Consider the following 20,030-nt stretch of genomic DNA (forward strand, 5'->3'; position numbering starts at 1 on the left):
GATACTCATTTCCAGAACAGTGCTAGGAAATATTTATGAGTGATAATTGTTTTTTTGTTTGTTTGTTTTTGTTTTTGGTTTTTGTTTTTGTAAAGAGTTAGAGTTTTACCCTATTCTTTCTGTGTGATATTCTGGGATGTGGCAAAGAATTTACTCTAAAGCAGGTTACTCTTCCCAGACACTGCACTCAGCATCTGTGCGTTGATCAGTGTGACGTAAGAATCACGTAAAGCGGTCTCTCCTAAGAAGTGGCCCCATGTTCGATGGGCAGCATTTTTCTTTAATGTTGTTTAATGTTTTATTTATTTTTGAGAGAGAGTGAGAGATACAGAGCGTGAGCAGGGGAGGGTCAGAGAGAGAGGGAGACACAGAATCCGAAGCAGGCTCCAGGCTCCGAACTGTCCACACAGAGCCCGATGCGGGGCTCGAACTCACGAACCGTGAGATCATGACCTGAGCCAAAGTCGGACGCTTAACTGACTGAGCCACCCAAGCGCCCCTCCATGGGCAGCATGATCGCACGTTCTGATCTAGTTTGGGAGTTAGTTGTACCTTCATCTTTAGATCCATACGTTTGGAAATGTGGCAGGGGGCAGTGCTGATCATTGGCAGAGTTGCCCATGTCGAGTGGCGTCTTTTGCCTTCTGGGAGAGTTACCTGGGGTATTGATGGATGACAGTTACCAAGCATTTACCACGTGCCAGGCACGATGTGAGAGCTTTACTGACATTAGGTCGTTTGATCCTCACAAAAGCCTAACGAGGGAGGTTTTCATCTCCATCCTGCCAAAGTGGAGGCCCGGAGGTGAAGCGACTTGCCTAAGATCACATAGCAAATAAATGGTGGAGCCAGGATTTAAACTCAGACGGCGGGACCCACAAATCCATGCTCTTAGTCATGACTGAAATACCGATTACGTCTCTCTATCATCAGGGAAGAAGTTCCTCGTGACCTCAGAAAGCGGGCAGAAGACAGGTCATTGTCATAGAGCAAGTTATACATGATCGTAAATAGCACCCGCCCGTGTGCAGTCGGGAGGCCTGTGGCTGGGTCTCTGATGATGTAACTGAGGCATTTCTCTAGTCTAGACCCAAGCTCTCATGTTCAGTGACCCTTTTTTCTCATATTGCAAGGTCTTGTGTGGAGAGAATGAAGAAGTAGATAGCCTTTTCCTGCTTGTCTGGGATATTTCTACAGCACATACCAGTGTAATTTGGATTTGGTAGGGTAGCGTGCCTACTAGTCTTCATGATGTGTGATGTCCTTGGGAAAACCCTTTGTTCTTTTTTCTCTTTAGAAAGTGCAGAAGGTTTTCCAAGTTACGACACAGCTACTGAACAACTCCACGAGGCAGGCTATGACGCTTATATCACAGGGCTGTGCTTCCTCTCCATGGCGAACTACCTAGGTACTCACTAGACCTGTTTCCTCCAAACACACCACGGTCGGGGGCGGATCTTGCCTGTCTGCCCTTTACGTGGGGCCCACTTTCCCAGGTAGAAGTGGGGGGGGGGGTTGGAGGTCAGAGTGGGAGGGCTTTGCGGTAGGGCGTGGAGAGTGCACAAGGAAGACCCGTTGACACTTAGCTGGTGTGGCGCCTGGCGCTTGGCCCTTACAAGTGCCTCTGACCCTTCTGAACGGGAGAGTTGATTGACATAGGCTGTCGTCTGAACTTTCAGGCTCTGTCTCCTTGACCGTGTGTAACACTCTGCTTTTTTTCTTCATTAGGTTCTTTTCTTAGCCCTCCAAAAATTCACGTGTCTGCCAGATCAAAACTCATTGAACCTTTTTTTAACAAGTAAGTAAGCAGAGCCCCAGTGGCCACGTTCTCTCACTGATGTCACGGTGTTTGGGAGCTCTTGTGCATTTTTACATAAAGGATTTCTCATCCCCAGTGACTCACGTGTTTTTTTGAAAACAGAAATTGACCTTCTGGGAAATAATTTATTAAATACATTGGCTTAAAAAGAAAGAAAGAAAACACTGCCAAAAGTAGTGTGTCTCTTCCAAGACGAAGAACTGGTGGTTTTGGCATTTGAATTGCCTTTAAGGGAGACTCTGAGAGAGAGAGAGAGAGAGAGAGAGAGAGAGAGAGAGAGTGAGTGTGTGTGTGTGTGTGTGTGTGTGTGTGTGTGTGTGTATGTATACACAGTTGGACCTAACACTGCTAACATACTTTACACATGAGGTTATTATTTATACTTGCATTATTATCTCATTAAAATTCTTTCTAAGAAGATGTTGGTTACACAAATGGCTTTTAAGATAATCTATGGAGAAGTCTTGATTGTCATTTCATCCTGAGCTTTCATCTGCGTGGATTCAATGAAGTAAAAAGCTTGCTCGTGTACTTACAGTTGGAAGAAGTCTGTGTGATTTAGGGAGACGTCAAAGTTCAGAGCATTTTCAAAGACTCTCGAGATGATGACTTCAAAGTGTGGCTTGTGCTTTCTTGGCATCGTTGAGACTAAAGTTATGGATGTGACCCTCAGGCCGGCCACAGTTGGGCTCTGTGCCAGAGCCTTAAGCCTTCTTTACCCCTGCTTTCTTAATAGAATTTGTTCTAGGAGATTCTGGGTGAGCCAGAAAGAATGAGGCAGCCCACATCGGTCATTCCCACTGGGAGAAAGAACTGTTTGAGCTTTGGGTTGGTTACATCATTTCCTTACATTATACACAGCACTTTACAATTCTTTCAGTGAGAACACCATCTCCTTTGGATGTCTATATAAATGCTAGTATCGCAATGTTTGTACTTAAGTGACATGCTGCAGAGACAGATGTTAATTGCAAACATCTGGATTCCTACAGGTTTGGAATTTGTGTAGTCTGAGTTAGTAAATTTTATCACACTGTGGCTTCTTATTTTTAAATCTTCTTTTATCTGGAAGTTCAGAGGTAAATGTGTTTGATTTTTTTTTTTTTTTTTTTTTTTTTTTATTTTGAGAACGAGGATGGTGGGGGGAGGGACGAGGGGGAAAGAGAATCTTAAGCAGGCGCCACACTCAGTGTGGAGCCCAGCACAGGGTTCACTGCCGTGACTGTGAGATCATGACCTGAGCCGAAATCACGAGTCAGATGCTCAACCGACTGAGCCACCCAGGTGGCCTTCTACTGTGTTTGACTGTCAAAACGTCTTTCAGAGAGGAATGGGAAGCAATGTAGTATATATTGAAAATCAAGTTGAGGGGCACCTGGGTGGCTCAGTCGGTTAAGCGGCCGACTTCGGCTCAGGTCATGATCTCGCGGTCCGTGAGTTCGAGAGCCCCTCGTCGGGCTCTGTGCTGACAGCTCAGAGCTTGGAGCCTGTTTCAGATTCTGTGTCTCCCTCTCTCTGACCCTCCCCCGTTCATGCTCTGTCTCTCTCTGTCTCAAAAATAAATAAACGTTAAAAAAAAAAAAAATTAAAAAAAAAAAGAAAATCAAGTTGAAATTTTTTTTTTTTTTTAAATTTTTTTTTTTTTAACGTTTATTTATTTTTGAGACAGAGAGAGACAGAGCATGAACGGGGGAGGGCCAGAGAGAGAGGGAGACACAGAATCGGAAGCAGGCTCCAGGTGAAATTTTTAATTAAGTTTTTAATTTTAATTCCAGTATAGTTAACATACAGTGTCATGTTCGTTTCAGGTGTATACTATAGTGATTCAGCAATTCTATACATTATTCAGTGTGCATCATGCTAATGTACAGAGTTTAATTTCTTTTTTTATGGAAAATTAATTCTGCTAACAGTTGAGCCTTTGCTGTCTATCCAATTCCTTATGGGAAAAACAGAATATTCTTAGCTCTTAACTTTTATTTTGGGGGTTGTGTTTATCTTTGTAAATCTTTGAAAGGGCAGCTTAAGTCATAGACCATAGAGTGTGCAGGTGACCTTAAATATTGTTTGGGTCATGGCCATTCCTTGCATTTTTATGCGCAGGATGTTAAGTTCATTGTTCAATGATATTTTTCAACTGGGACATGTTTACTCATTTTTTAAATATAATTTAAAAAACCAGTTTAGTTTTTATTTTTTATTAAAAAAAATTTTTTTTTTAACGTTTATTTATTTTTGAGACAGAGAGAGACAGAGCATGAATGGGGGAGGGTCAGAGAGAGAGGGAGACACAGAATCCGAAGCAGGTCCCGGGCTCTGAGCTGTCAGCACAGAGCCCGACGTGGGTATTTTTAATTTTTAAATGTTTGTTTTGAGAGAGAGTGAGCCTGCTTGAGGGTGGGGGAAGAGCAGAGAGAGAGAGGGGGAGAGAGAATTATAAGCAGCTCCGCACTGTCAGGTGTCAGCACAGAACCCCATGCAGGGCTTGATCTCACGAACCGTGAGGTCATGACCTGAGCCAAAATTAAGGCACCCCCATATTTACTCATTTTTAAATATTTAAAACAATGATCCTGCTTCTCCACTAACGTCAAGTCCTTATAAAATCAGGTGATGGATACAAATTGGGTTTGATAATAGGCTGCATCTAGTTTATCAGTAATCTGTGTGACCGACATGAAGAGCAATCAAAATTAGCTTTAAGAAATTTAACAAAGACTTGATATATTTCTAGATGAATTTGTTATTGCTGATAATATGCAAGGCTATTACTCAAAAGAACTGGACAATTTCATTAAAATTTTTTTTACGTGTTTGTATTTATTTTGAGAGAGAGAGAGAGCGAGAGTGTGCGTGTACGCACGAGCCTGAGTGGGGGAGGAGCAGAGAGAGAGGGAGACACAGAACCCGAAGCAGGCTCCAGGCCTTGAGCTGTCAGCACAGAGCCAGACGTGGGGCTTGAACTCACGAACCACGAGATCATGACCTGAGCCGAAGTTGGTCACTTAACTGACTGAGCCACCTAGATGCCCTAAGGACAGTTTCAGTTTAAATTTGGAATGTTCATTTATATTTTTTTCCTGAAGCCTCGCTGGATAGCAAAAATGGTTGAGGATTCAGGAATCCTCCTGTGATATTGCACTGAAAATTCTTGATTTTTTGCTCCATTTCCCCCCCATCTGTAAAGGAAGAATATTTTCTTCATCTTTGAAGGAAAAAAAGTCCAGCAGGATTTGAAATGCAAAATAGGAACCATTTTTATTGTATATTGGAATAGCATGGTCAAGTACAGTCATCCATTTTTCTTTGAAAAATAATTGGTATGCAACGTTGTGTTAGTTTCAGGTGTACAAAGTAGTGACGTTATATTTACATACATTATGAAATGCGGTCATCCCTTCTCAACCCATTTAGAAAGTGGGAAAAGCACTTGCTTCTTTGAACATCTCTTTCTGTGTTAATAATGACCTCATTCTTAACTTCCATGCATGTTTGATTTATGACATTAACCTTGATTTTGCCATTTTTTTCAAGATACCCTTGTAGAGAAACATCCAGAAATGGCCATCAACATTTCCTCAAGTGGTTGATTTTAGAAAAATCTGTAAATTTTTCTGAGAGTTTATTTGTTTGGCACCAGGCTTTTCTCAGCGTGAGCTTAACTAAATATTGCACAGTCCTAACATAAATTTGGATGGAAATCTAACTGCCTACATATGCAGAGAACGTTTTGTTCCTCTCTCGCCAGATTTATGTTTAAAAAGTAAACCTTGAGGGGGAAATAAACTGCACCTATTTCTGCATTATTCGGAATTAGCATTTGGCTACATTAGTTATGCCTTCTTGGGAAGTTTTTATTGAGAGCTATCGGGAGCTCCCTGAGACAGCTGGCGTTGGAGAGGTCTGCAGAGACGGAACGAAGCGTGAGGTGCTTTCTGAGCCATATTTGTCTAGAAGATCGTCCTGTGAGGATTTTGCATGCTGCCATTTTGTCTCTTTCATGGTCCCGGGCACCTCCTACGTTTCTCCTTCCTTTGTTGGAAACCGAAGGAAAGTCCTAAAGGAGTAGAGCAGTGGCAGTCCGGATCAGACCACTGCTGATGATTGGCTGTGTGGAGTGTGCCCTTCGTTTATGTTGTAGGCTCTCTGGGCAGGAAGTGATTCACCTCCTTTTAGAACCTTGGTCAGTTTTGATCAATGCGTGGAAAACCAAACTTCGAGAAGATCCTTTGGTCAAATCCTTTTAGGCTGGAAAGAGCTAAAAATACTCTCTGCTTTCACTTCTTTTCATACCACAGAAGGCACAAAAATCAGGCTTTTGCCTCAGGTTTTGTTAATAGTCATCTGTGTCTGCAAGGCACGTTGAACTCTCGCTCGATAACCTTTTCTGAAGGTTTTTGGGAAGGTTGTTTTCTATTGACCTCATTTCTTAGAAGGAGGAAGGAAATGAGCAAATCTTTTATTTTGGCTAATCTCTGCAAGTAAGGGAATTAAAAAGGAAGACTTGCCTGCAGTTTGCTGTAGAGGATGGCCGTCTTGTTCTTGACACAAGTGTCCTGAGTAGGAACAGGATTCCTCTAGAAATCTAGGCCTTCCTGGGATGACATTGCTGGATTTTGTCCCTACACTGGAGGTGAGGACAAGCCAGAAGAAGGAATGATAGGCTCTTGGGCAAATTGTTTCCTCCCCTGTAAATTGGGGATAAAACTATTCATCTCCCATAGAAGTTACCAAGATTGCATGAGGTGTTAAAGTTCATTGCCCAATATTTATTATTTTCCTTTCTTGAAGCATAAGAGAATTTAGCACGCTGGGGATCTGAAAAGGAGATGCGGTGGTGGATGTGTTTTGTGTTAATGGTTTCATGATAAAGAAGAAAGTTGGTTATCACGTGGATATAAAATTAGAGCACATGGAAAGTGTTCACTCTTTTTTTTTTTGAATGTTCACTTTTGAGAGAGAGACAGTGGGAGTGGGGAAGGGGCGGAGAGAGAGGGAGACAGAGAATCTGAAGCAGGCTCTGGGCTCTGAGCTGGCGGCACAGAGCCCGATGCGGGGCTCGAACTCATAAACTGTGAGGTCATGACCTGAGAAAGTCGGACACTTAACCGACCGAGCCACCCGGGTGCCCCAGCAAAGTGTTCACTCTTGCTTGTACCCACCTTTTAGTGTTTGCCTGTGAGAAATCAGGTGGTGAGGAAGTGTTTCAGATTGGTCCATGGCGGAAGCAAGTTTGCTTTGGTTTGGAGCATTTATATTAAAGTTCTTTTAGTCAGATGAATACGGCAGTTTTTGCAAAAGGTTGTGTAGGTACCAGTAAACGTGATTAGTGTAGAAGGGGAGGGGTCATTATGATGCCTGAAATAAAACACACCGTGTTTTTTCCCATTTCCTCTGTGGAAAGCAATCACATGCTCGCCGCAAGTTGTTTTTTTTCCTTTTGTTTAAAACCTCTATTCATTATTTTATTTTATTCTACTTATTTAATATTATTTCTTTAATTTACATCCAAATTAGTTAGCGTATAGTGCAATCACGATTTCAGGAGTTTAGGATTCCTTAATCATTCCTTTACGATTCCTTAAGATTCCTCCTTAATGCCCCTTACTCATTTAGCCCATCCCCCCTCCCACAGCCCCTCTAGTAACCCTCTGTTTATTTTCCATATTTGAGTCTCTTATGTTTTTCCCCCTTCCTGTTTTTATATTATTTTTGCTTCCCTTCCCTTCCCTTGTGTTCATCTGTTCTGTGTCTTAAAGTCCTCACATGAGTGAAGTCATATGATATTTGTCTTTCTCTAATTTCGCTTAGCCTAATATCCTCTAGTTCATCCACATAGTTGCAAATGACAAGATTCCATTCTTTCTGATTTCCAAGTAATACTCCATTGTGTGTGTATGTATGTATATATATCTATATATCTATATCTATATCTATATAACTTAAAAATTTTTTTTTAATGTTTGTTTATTTTTGAGAGAGACAGAGATAGAAGGTGAGTGGGTTAGGGGCAGGGAGAGAGGGAGACACAGAATCCGAAGCAGGTTCCAGGCTCCAAGCTGTCAGCACAGAGCCCGATGTGGGGCTCAAACTCAGGAGCTATGAGATCATGACCTGAGCTAAAGTCGGACGCTTAGCTGACTGAGCCACCCAGGCACCCCACATCTTCTTCTTTTTTTTTTTGTTAATTTTTTTTTTTTTAACGTTTATTTATTTTTGAGACAGAGAGAGACAGAGCATGAACAGGGGAGGAGGGTCAGAGAGAGGGAGGCACAGAATCTGAAACAGGCTCCAGGCTCTGAGCGGTCAGCACAGAGCCCGACGCGGGGCTCGAACTCATGGACCGCGAGATCACTACCTGAGCCGAAGTCGGACGCTTAACCGACTGAGCCACCCAGGCGCCCCCACATCTTCTTTATCCATTCATCCATCGATGGACATTTGGGCTCTTTCCATACTTTGGCTATTGTTGACAGTGCTGCTATAAATATTGGGGTGCACGTCCCCCTTCGAAACAGCATCCCTGTATCCGTTGGATAAATAGCTAGTAGTGCAATTGCTGGGTTGTAGGATAGTTCTATTTTTAATTTTTTGAGGAGGCTTCGTACTCTTTTCCAGAGCGGCTGCACCAGCTTGCATTCCCACCAACAATGCAAAAGAGATCCTCTTTCTCCCACATCCTCACCAACATCTGTTGTTGCCTGAGTTGTTGATGTGAGCCCTTCTGATGGGTGTGAGGTGGTATCTCATTGTGGTTTTGATTTGTATTTCACTGGTGATGAGTGATGTTAAGCATCTTTTCATGTGTCAGTTGGCCATCTGGATGTCTTTTTTGGAGAAGAGTCTATTCATGTCTCTTGCCCATTTCTTCACTGGATTCTTTGTTTTTTGGGTGTTGAGTTTGAGAAGTTCTCCACAGATTTTGGATAGTAACCCTTTATCTGATATGTCGTTTGCAAATATCTTCTCCCACTCCGTCGGTTGCCTTTTAGTTTTGCTGATTGTTTCCTTCACTGTGCAGAAGCTTTTTATTTTGATGAGGTCCCAATAGTTCATTTTGGCTTTTGTTTCCCTTGCCTCCAGAGACGTGTTGAGTAAGAAGTTTCTGTGGCTGAGGTCAAAGAGATTTTTGCCTGCTTTCTTCTTGAGGATATTGATGGCTTCCTGTCTTTCGTTTAGGTCTTTTATCCATTTTGAGTTTTTGTGTCTGGTGTAAGAAAGTGGTCCAGGTTCATTCTTCTGCATGTCGCTGTCCAGTTTTCCCAGCACCACTTGCTGAAGAGACAGTCTTTATTCCATGGGATATTCTTTCCTGCTTTTTCAAAGATGAGTTGGCCATACGTTTGTGGGCCCCTTTCTGGGTTCTCTATTCTGTTCCATTGATCTGAGTGTCTGTTTTGTGCCATCGTTTTTTCCCTTGTAATATATGCGTGTGCATCACACTTAACATCAGAGAGATTCAGAACTGAAGGACTATAGGAAAACAAAATATGTCCTTTCTGTCCAGCCCTTTCACTGACAGTGGGGAGAGCTACACTCATTTGCCCCATTTGCTAGCAACTACCATTCGTACAGAGCAGCGTGGAGTGCTGGATCACTCGTGAGTTGTCCGTGGGCACAAGTGTTTGGAAGTGCAGACCCTGCTTGTCTCTCGAGAGTGCTACCCAATCACCTGCCAGGTGATGGCTTATCCTCTTCCTGGTGGTCCCTCCCTCATACAGAAGGTGCTGGAATAACAGGAGGATGAGCCTGCTCTGTTCTGATTCCCTGTATTGGCTCTCAGTTTTTAGCATCCTGGCTGATGGGTCAAATGTGTCTTTACTGACTGTTCAGGTCGAGTATAAATTAAGTCTGTCGTTAGAAGCGTTACAGTGATTTCCCCCACCATGAGACTTCCGACATCCCAACATAAGTGAGAGTTACAACACAGTTTGTGCCATTGGTAAGGCATGGCTGGGGCTGTCACAACAGTCCGCATAATTGGTTCCATTTGCTTCTCAAATTTTAAAAGACTTGTTTAACTCCTCCAGTAGAATTGTTTCATTTTGGGATATCAGGTGGTAGCACAGTGCACTTGTGGTCTGTGTGGTCAGGTACCTGGGTTTGAATTTGAATCCCAGTCCCATTTCTTAAACCTGTGCCACCTTGGGCAAGTTACTTACTCTCTCTGTGCCTCAGCTTCCTCGTCTGTCAACGGAGAACGTTCCTGCTCATTTGATAGGCCTGTAGTGAGCGTAGAATGAGAGAATGTGTGTAAAATGGACAGTGGCTGGCAAATCGTGGTGCTCGGTCAGCCTGGGGCTGCTACGCTGCCGTGGGGACATTTATACCTGGAGGATGTGCTTCTCTGACCAGCTGCCAGGAGCACACACAGGGCTCTTTGACTTTCATAGAAGACACCCTACGATCATCCCTCCTGTGCTGCCCACACCCTGAAAGTGCGGTTCTCTATTCACTTATGAGCCTTGATCAGCAAAGGGAAGGCGGGGAGGAAAGGCCGCCTGTAACTGAGTGGTGTCCAGGGAGAGGACCTGAATGTGTTTTCTTCTTTTCCTTATTGCTTTTGTCCTTTGAGGCCTGTGGTTGTTTCTCAGCCTTTGTGCTGTGTAGCATTTCCAGGTGTGGATTTTTACTGGGAGAAGAGAGCAAAGAGATAGCATTTACTTAGTGCCCTGTGGGAAGCTGTTTCTTTTTATTTTTTTTTTTAACAGCTTTATTGGGATGTAAATTCACACACCATATAATCCACCCATTTAAAGTGTCCGATCCAGGGCGCCTGGGTAGCTCAGTCGGTTGAACGTCTGACTTCGGCTCAGGTCATGATCTTGCAGTTCATAGGTTCAAGCCCTGCGTCAGGCTCTTTGCTCACAGCTCAGACCCTGGAGCTTGCTTTGGATTCTGTGTCTCCCCCTCTCTCTGCCCCTCCCCTGCTCATGCTCTCTCTCTTCCTCTCTCAAAAATAAATAAACGTTAAAAAAAGTAAATAAATCATACAATCTACCGGTTTTTGGTATATGACATTATTACTTCTTTTAAATTATGGTAAAATACGTGTAACATCCAATTTGCTGTTTTAAACACACATTTTTAAGTGTACAATTCAGTGGCATTAAGGGCATTCACAGTTTGGTGCAACCATCATCCTGTATTTTAAGAGCTTTTTCCTCACCCCAAATAGCAACTCTGTAACCTAAGCAATAACTCCTCACCCCTGCCTCCCCTCAGCTCCTGGGACCTTCTTCTCATCTACTTTTTTGTCTTTATAAATTTTGTTCTTTTCGTGAGCTGTTCCTTTTTGAGCACCTCATTGCTTCAGTGAGATTTTAATCTGTTAGAACAGATTACACTTTGCAAACACCTGGGGCATCTTTCTTTCCCATTTGTTTGCTGTCTTCTGTTTCCGTCACTTCTTAGACACACGCACCTCGAGATAGGTGGATGTGACGTTGTGCGAGTACCTCGGCCGAGGGTTGCTTGTTGGCAGGTCTGCGGAAGCCTGATGAGCGGAGCAGAGGCCTCAGGCTGGGCCATCCCGCCACGCTGCTGGGACAGTCATCCTTTGCGCCGCTGGGCTTCTGCGTCTGGGAAACGGGGTTAATAAACTTCCTCCTGGTCGGGTCGACCTGTGGCTGCACCGCGGCATCGGCGAGGCCGCTCAGCGCGGCGTGCGGCCTGTCGTGGGCGCAGAGAGTGCGGTTGGTGCTGTGACTTTGACCGAAGTGAACCTCCAAGAAGGGAACATGATTCTCGTTTTTCCTGGTAGCAGGGGCAGTGGTAGATAAAGCAAGCAGGCTGTGTGTGCGTCGCTGAGTTGTCTTGGGGCCGAGGTGCACGATGCCCATGAAAACCTTTCTGTAGACGACAGCAGCCTGGGATCTGCTCAGAGATCGCCGCCTAACTGTCTTCGCGTCGGAGTGAAAAAGGTCTTGGCGCGAGGTTGGGTTGTGAATGAGAACCGGAGACTCTGCCCGTGTGCCGGTCACACTCGCGTGTGTGGAGACTTACGAGGCCGGCGAGGCAGCCAGGTGAGGCACACGGTGTCCTCCGTTCGTCCGCCACCGGAGCAGCTGTGCCGTGTGCACGTCTCTTGCCCCAGCAGCCTCCGGTGATGCCGGAGCCGAGGAGGTCAGGGAGGCTGGACGGAGGAAGGCCGTGGCAGTGGTGATCGTGGGACCCTTCGTGTCCAGTGGGCTGGCTTCCCCAAAAACATGTAGCGGTTGTCCTTTAATTCTGGATTCGCGGTGCTGGCATGAAGGGGTCATGTTCTCTGCCCCTCACCTTCTTCCATAACTGGATTTTGCACCAGGGACAGGGAGCAGAGTCCACCACTCATTCTGAACTGAGTAGAAGGGGACTGTGGTGCTATCGTGGAGGTGACCTTTTCGTCCTAAAGAGCCAAGCAATAGGAGTCCAGGGGGCGCCCGGGTGGCTCAGTGGGTTAAGCGTCCGACTCTGGCTCGGGTCATGATCTCGCGGTTCATGAGTTCGAGCCCCACGTCGGGCTTCACGCTGACAATGCAGAGCCTGCTTCATTCTTGCTCTCTGCTCTCTCTCTGCCCCTCCCCTGCTCGTGCTTTCTCTCTCTCTCTCTCAAAATACATAAATAAACTTAAAAAAAAATGGAGTCTGGGGGGCGCCTGGCTGGTTCAGTCGGAAGAGCATGTGATGCTTGCTCTTAGGGTCATGAGTTTGAGGCCCATGTTGGGTATAGAGATTACTTAAATAAATAAAAGAAAAAAACTTAAAAAAAGAGCCCATTTTCAACTTCTCCAATTTGTGCAAATCTTGGAGTCTGGCACCATGAGGAGTAAAATCGCAGCACTGCAAATGCTTAGAGCAGCCTCCCAGATTCCAGAAGGATTAGAGCCGGTTTCTCCCTAGCTTCCAGAATATGTTTTACCCTAGTACACAGGATGTATTTTATCCTCACATACCTTAACCAAAGCCCTTTGTTTATTAATTTTTTAATTTATAAAAAATGTTTATTTATTTTCAGAGAGAGCGAGAGCACACGCACAAGCGAGAGAAGGGGCAGAGGGGGGGAGGAGAGAGAATCCCAAGGAGACTATGTGTTGTCAGTGCAGAGCCCAACTTGGGGCTCGATCCCATGAACCGGGAAATTATAACCTAAGCTGAAATCGGGAGTTGGACATTTAACCGACTGAGCCCCCCAGATGCCCCCAAAGCCCTTTATTTAAACCCGAGTCATGTTTGCTTCACTTTTGGTTCCCTGAGTTATTAGGATAGAAAGAATCTCCAAGAATTGACTTGGTTTGATCACCCCAGAAATTCTTAAGTACGTTGGTTTTCAGGAAGGTAGAAAACCGCTGAGTCTTGGGCACATTAAATTCTTCTCAGGCCTTTAGTCTGGCTTAAGACGGGGACCCTGTGGTTGTTTCCATGACTTCTTCAGGGAAGAGAGGGCTCGCCTCAAGTTAGTATCTCCTTGTCTAATTTTGACCTTGCTGTCTTGATTGCCAGAGATCAGCTGAGATGTGTCTGCGGCTTTATCAAAAGGCTGCTTTTGAAGAAAACGTAAGGGGCACACCGCACACACCTCTTCTTGTGTTGTCAGCCCCGCGGGCCCTACGGCGGCTGTGCACCTGCTGGGCCGTGCCAACCTTGTGTTGGCTCTCCTTACTTTAAACTACATTTCCCCCTGGCTTAATAACTTGTTTATCCTTACGATAAACATATCACTTGTAGAGGTAAAAAAATCAACCAACCCCCAGGTAGGTATGTAAGCAGCTCCCTCTTCCACAGAAAGGTATTGTATTAGTTTTCCTGTTGCTGCTGTAACAAATCACAGCAAGCTTTGTGGCTTTAGACAAGAGGAATTTATTCCCTATTCCCTTCTGGTCTGGAGGCCAGAAGTTTGAAATCGAGCTGTCGGCAGGGCTGCATTTCCTCCAGAGGCTCTGGGAAAGGATACGTCCCTTGCCTGTTTTAGCTTTCGGTGGCTGCTGGCAGTCCTTGGCTTCTGGGCAAGTCTCTCCACTCTCTGCCTCCATGGTTACATTGTGGCTTCCTCTGTGTGTGTGTGTGTTCTCCCTTTGCCTCTCTTGCAGAAGGACACTTGGGCTGGCATTTAGGGCCCACTTGGGTAATAGTCCAGGATAATGTTCTCAAGAGGCTTAACAGTGATTAATTACATCTGTTGGGACCCCTTTTCCATATAAGGCAACATTGACGGGTACCGGGATTAGAGTGTGTGTCTTTTTGGCGACCACCATTCAGCCCACTGTAGGCTGTTAGTAGTAAAGTCAGCATTCTTAGGTATTCCTCGCCTTGCTTTGGCGAGGAAAAACCAGGAGGTAGTTATTTTTAAAACTATGTAACATTTCATTCATACAATTCGAGGGTCACCAGTGTACCTAATATCTGATAGTGGCTACCCCAAAATCATCTCCGTTGAACACCTTCCACTCTTCGGTGAGTTCCCTACATCATTTATTCACATTCGCTCTAATTGCTTCCAGCAATGCTCAGAGGTAAATAATAATGTCCCCACTTTAAGTTCTTAATTTTTAAAAAATTTTTTTACCATTTATTCATTTTTGAGAGACAGAGTGTGAGTAGGGGAGGGGCAGAGAGAGACGGAGACACAGAATCCGAGGCAGGCTCCAGGCTCCGAGCTGTCAGCACAGAGCCTGATGTGGGGCTCGAACTCATGGACCACGAGATCAGGACCCAAGCTGAAGTCGGACGCTTCACTGGCTGAACCCCCAGGCGCCCCTTGAGTTCTTACTTTTAAGTAATCTTTCCACCCAAAGTGGGACTCAAACTCACAACAACACCAAGATTAAGAGTCACAGGCTGTACTGACTGAACCAGCCAGGTGCTCCAATCATGTCCCCATTTTATTTTTTTAATTAATTTATTTAGAGAGAGCTCACAAGTGGGGGAAGGGTGGAGACAGAGAGAGAGAAAGAGAGAGAATCTTAAGCAGGCCCCACACCCAACATGGAGCCCAGTGCTTACAACCCTAAGATCATGACCTGAGCCAAAATCACGAGTCGGATGTTCAACTGACGGCCCCCCAGGCCCCCCAGTCATGTCTGCATTTTAAGGCTAAGACTGTCTGCCAAGGGTCTCAGAAATGGCAGAGTCAGGGATGACCCAGGTCTGTTCTCACCCAAGAATGGTTTCTTCCTCCACAGCACGCGGTTTCTAAAGAGTCAGTTCTGTGGTGGTTTGCTCATTTTTGTAAGAGACGGTGCCAGTATCTTTGAAGGGTTTCCTTTTCTCTTGGGGTTTGGCCTGAGCAGTGATCATAAGAGATGTTGACTTTGACCCCTGGGTTCTGCGGGACTAGTTTCCTGTGACATTTTACAGTCCACCCTTCCACAGGCCACACGCGTGACGTCTTTGTATAATGCTTAGTTTAACGTTTTTATGTGATGCCATTTGATACGGTTCATTTGATGGGGACTGTTCACATGAGCTGCTGCTCTCACCCCCCCTTCCTTGTTTCTAGTGTTGTATCTGTTTAAGAAAGGCCATGAGTTGGCTTCAGGACAGATGTCGGGTAACGCTCTATTTGTCAAAACATCAAGTGACTATAGATGGAGAATTGGGTGCCTCCCGCCTGAGTGAAATTAAAATAACTGATGCCACAGCCAGTCCCTTCCAGCCAGCGGATGTCTTCGTATTTTACACGAGAGCTTTAGCGAGCAAAATAAATGAGCTTGTTTTGTGAGAGATGTCTGCATGCTTCCTACCCTGGATGATGAGATTAGTTTTTTATGGCACATAAATATGTATAATGATGAGCCCTTGCATACAGGGTTCTCATGAAGTGCTTTTCCCGCTGTGCCCTGAAGGAAATACCGAGACCGTTTGCAAGTACAAGAGAGCTGGCCGCCGTTAAAGGTTGCAGTTTTCCTTTGGAAGGCTCAGGACGTGGGGCGAGCCTCAAGTTAATTCACTGCTCACATTGTGGAGAGATTAGATTTTACTCCCCATCTCTGTATCCCAGTCTTCAGTAGTGTGAGGGGAATGCAGTTTTACTTGGAAAGCTCTTTTCTGAGACAAAGCTTCTTAGGAACAGAAGTGCAGTCTGGAAGAAAGCACTTGAGCGAACGCAAATGTTTAACTCATCGAATGAAATCCTGCGTTTCTAGGAAGAAGAGCAAGGCGTTCGGGGGCTAAAGGTTTTTCTTTTTGTTGGGGTGGCAGGAGGTGGGGGCAGGGATCAGATGAGTACTGTTGTACTTTATTCAGACGTGCCATAACATTAGAGATCCTTCCAGATCATTCAGACCTGGGTGTTATGTGTACGACTCTGATGTTACAGGAGGCAGACTCTCGTATTCAGGCGCCTATAGGTCTCCCAGGCTGGGATGTGCCGGTTCGGGAGTTTTCCTGAGGGCGATCACCGCGCGTGGGGGCAGCTGTGCCTGGGAAGCCCGAGGCCCAGGCAGCCCACGGTAGCAGTTCTTCCTGCATTGCAAACAGGGGAAGATTGTCCTTTTCTTTTCTTTGAAGATTATATTATTTATTTTGAGAGAGAGAGAGTGTGTGCGAGTGGGAGAGGGGCAGAGAGAGAGAGAGAGAATCCCGAGCATGCTCTGCACTGTCAGCACAGAGCCCGACGCTGGGCTCCGAACCCACAAACCATGAGATCATGACCTGAGCCGAAACCGAGAGTCAGACGCTTAACCAGCTGCGCCACCCAGGCGCCCCGGAAGGTTGTCCTTTTCGTCTGTTGACAGCCTGGCTTTCCTTGCGGCTTCTCCTTCCCATTGCCTTGACATTTCAGCCTCCCCGCAGCTCTTGCTCAAACGGCAGCCTCATTATGTGTCTGGGCTTGGTTATAATTTAATCGGCCATGAGAGCATTACCAAAAAAATGTTTCTGGGACCTTGTGTCTGAAGCTCTTGCTTCCCCTGGGGCTTGGGTAGCGACTGAGGACTAAAAACGTGACTCGTCCCTGTTTGTTCCTGCTGGGGCTCCAGCCTCAGCATTTCACATCTAGGCTTTGGAAACAGCTCAGGTTACAAGCCACACGTGAGAGGGGTACCCAGCAGAGGTGGGTGGGCATTACTGTAGAGCTGGTAGTGAGAAGCTTTGGGCCTGAGTCCTGTCTCTGCTCCCGTGGCGGCCAAAGGGAAGCCAGTGAACTTAGAAGAACCTTCCTCCTTCCTGGTCTGATGAGACTGGTACTTATCTGCCTGTCCCGCAGACACCAGATGAGATAGGGTAAACGTACAACAATACATTTTGTCTTTCTGGCCAGGCACTTTGTGCTTCATGTTTTTTTGTCTCATTGAAACACAAAATACCCACTCATAATTCCACCAGCCAAAAAAAAAAAAAAAAATCCCCTCACTCTAGAGCATGTCTCAGCAGTGTGTTTTCTGTGTCTGTTTCATTTACTAATTGAGATCAGTATGATTCTTTACTGATTGAGACGGTACTCGTTTTATAATTTTGTAGCTTAAAAAAATACAGTGATGAATTTCCACAAGACATTCAAACCAGTGGCCAGCATCACGTAGATGGCTTTCAGTGGTTCGTCAGGTGGATGTATCATGGTCCTCTTACAACCTAACCTTCGTGTTTGGGCCTCTTGTCAGTCACCACGTCCTCTGCACTGTGATGGGCATGACCGTTTTTTGCCAGTTGCTTTTTTTTTTTTTTTTTTTTTTGAGAGAGATGGAGTGTGAGTGGGGGAAGGGCAGAAAGAGAAGGTGACACAGAATCCGAAGAAGGCTCCAAGCTCCGAGCTGTCAGCACAGAGCCCGACGTGGGGCTCAGACCCATAAACCATGACATCATGACCTGAGCTGAAGTCAGACGCTTAACCCACTGAGCCACCCAGGCAGCCCCCTGCCAAGTTGCTTCTTAAAGTGGCCATCGACACACTGCTCTGATTTGCTTTCTTTCTCTACCTTTGGATTTAGCCCTGGAAAGCATGTTACTGTGGGAGCAGAATTAAATATTTTCTTTCATTTCCAAATAGAATCACTGATCTTATACATAGTTGTGGTTATGCAGAATTTCAAAGAACTGTAATGATCTTTTCAGTTCCCCAAGATTTGAGCCTCTTGTGAATAGTGTTCCTGAATCACCTTTGGGACTTCTTACGTGCATTTTTGAATATCACTTTTGCCCTCTTTGTTCGTTGTTTCTATCTTTCTTTCTTTTTCTTTCTTTCTTTCTTTCTTTCTTTCTTTCTTTCTTTCTTTCTCTCTCTCTCTCTCTCTCTCTCTCTTTCTTTCTTTCTTTCTTTCTTTCTTTCTTTCTTTCTTTCTTTCTTTCTTTCTAATATTTATTTATTTTATTTCTGAGGTGGGGGGGGGGGTGGGCAGGGAGATAAGGGGAGACACAGAATCCAAAGCAGGCTCCAGGCTCTGAGCTGTCAGCACAGAGCCTGATGCTGGGCTTGAACTCATAAACCCATGAGATCATGACCTGAGCTGAAGTTGGACACACAACCGACTGGGCCACCCAGGTGCCCCTGCCCAGGTCTTTGTTTTCTTTAGCAAGAATTTAAAAAAAAAAAAAAAATTTAACATTGATTTTTGAGAGATAGACAATGAGCAGGGGAGGGACAGAGAGAGAGGGAGATACAGAATCTGAAGCAAGTTCCAGGCTCTGAGCTGTTAGCACAGAAACAAGTTCCAGGCTCTGAGCTGTTGTTAGCACAGGGCCTGATGTGGGGCTTGAACCCACGAACCCTGAGATCATGACCTGAGCCGAAGTCAGATACTTAACTGACTGAGCCATGCAGGCGCCCCTGCCGTCTTTGTTTTCTTGAGCTTAGCTGCACAGAATGGGTTAACACTGGCATCAGCTTGGCAATCCGTTTTTATTCACCAGACAACTAGGGAATGATAGTTCAGAGAAGCCATAGTCCAAGGCAAGCTGTCGTGTCATCAAAGAATAACCTTTAATCTAAGTGTCCTCCTTTGAGCAGCCCAGTGTGCTTTGTGGTTGCCAGAGTCAGAGTCTGACACTTGCTGGTGAGGTCAGAGAATTTCGATAAGGTTAGAGGTGTCTGATTCCGTGTGTCGGGCATGTTACTCACGCCAAGTGTTGGCCAATCTTCGGTGCCGCGTTAGTGCTGAAGTTTAACGCGTGATGCTAGAGGTGTTCATCTGTAGCCAGTTCACAGAACCGGGGGGACTTTTGCCTTAAGGTGGCAAGAGAGTCATATTAGTGATCTTTTTGCGCCTTTCTAAAAAATGAGAACCACAGTTGTCAGCAACAATGTCCCCGCAGTTTAGCTCTTGCAGAGAAGCTAGTTGCTGGTCACAGTTGACCTCCTGGTCTCAGGGAGTGGTGGAAGACTTATGTCATTGCTTCCTTGGTTTTTGTTTTGGTAGTTTTGTGTTTTTCTAAGCCAGACTCATTTAATGTACACACATCATTAAGACTGATGCTTTTTTGGAGCCGTTGGCACAGCTTCTTGGTCCTTCTTATGCTGGTTGATTACTGAATCATCATTAATGGCAATTAGCACGAGATTGAACATGCTCTTTTCCTGTTCTCTCAACTTGGTGGTTCTCAGTCTGTAGAGTTTCTGAGTCGGTAGGTCTTCGGTAGGGCCCGGGGATTTGCCTTTCTAACAGGTCCCCAGGTGGTACTGATACGGCTGGTCTGGGGAACCTCATTTTGATAAGAACTCAAGGTTCTGGGCTGCTAAGAAGTTTTATACCTGGAATGAGCTTCTTCAGTGACTAGCAAGCCTCCTCACATAGTCTAGGTCCCAATGTCATACTGCCCTGGGCTGGAAAGGATATGGGCAGATGGCTTTTCGTGAGTGCTATGCAGCATATGGGAGACTTTACAGATAAAAACATTGTGCACAGTAGCCCATTAAAGAGGCTGAGCTGAAGTTACCTCGTCTGATGAGCAAAAGACCTTGGAATTTGCTGTGCTTTACTGTTGGATCTTTCCAGACGTGTTTGAAAGCCGAGATAAACAGCATCACGAATCACTGGAGAACACTAAAAATCTGACAGACGCCCACAAGGGTAAACTTTGTTTCGCAGCATCTAGAATGTGAACTTGAGTTTAGAATAGAATCTTGGTATAAAATTGGCGATTGTACCAAATAGGAGTTTTAATTTTAACCTTTGATGGAGTTAGTAGCGTCAGCCCTTTTAGACGGTAGGTGCTAAAATAATATTTCATCAGAAAGCTTGCAGGGATGTGGCAGGACTTCTGCCCTGTCGTGTCTGTACTCAATTACAGCCATCTTGAA

At 45.2% G+C, this 20,030-nt stretch overlaps 1 protein-coding gene across 2 annotated transcripts in view; it reads left to right on the plus strand.

Moving 5' to 3' along the window:
- The window catches only part of PARN (poly(A)-specific ribonuclease), a 168,564-nt gene that overhangs the window by 38,377 nt on the left and 110,157 nt on the right, over positions 1–20,030 (plus strand). For both annotated transcript variants that reach the window (XM_042921059.1, XM_042921060.1), the window contains exons 17-18: positions 1,298–1,408; positions 1,729–1,798. In XM_042921059.1, the coding sequence (XP_042776993.1) occupies positions 1,298–1,408; positions 1,729–1,798 (181 nt within the window). The remainder of the gene's footprint in view (positions 1–1,297; positions 1,409–1,728; positions 1,799–20,030) is intronic.

This window comes from Panthera leo, chromosome E3 (genome assembly GCF_018350215.1).
Source record: "Panthera leo isolate Ple1 chromosome E3, P.leo_Ple1_pat1.1, whole genome shotgun sequence".
In the NCBI taxonomy this organism is placed as follows: Eukaryota; Metazoa; Chordata; class Mammalia; order Carnivora; family Felidae; genus Panthera; species Panthera leo.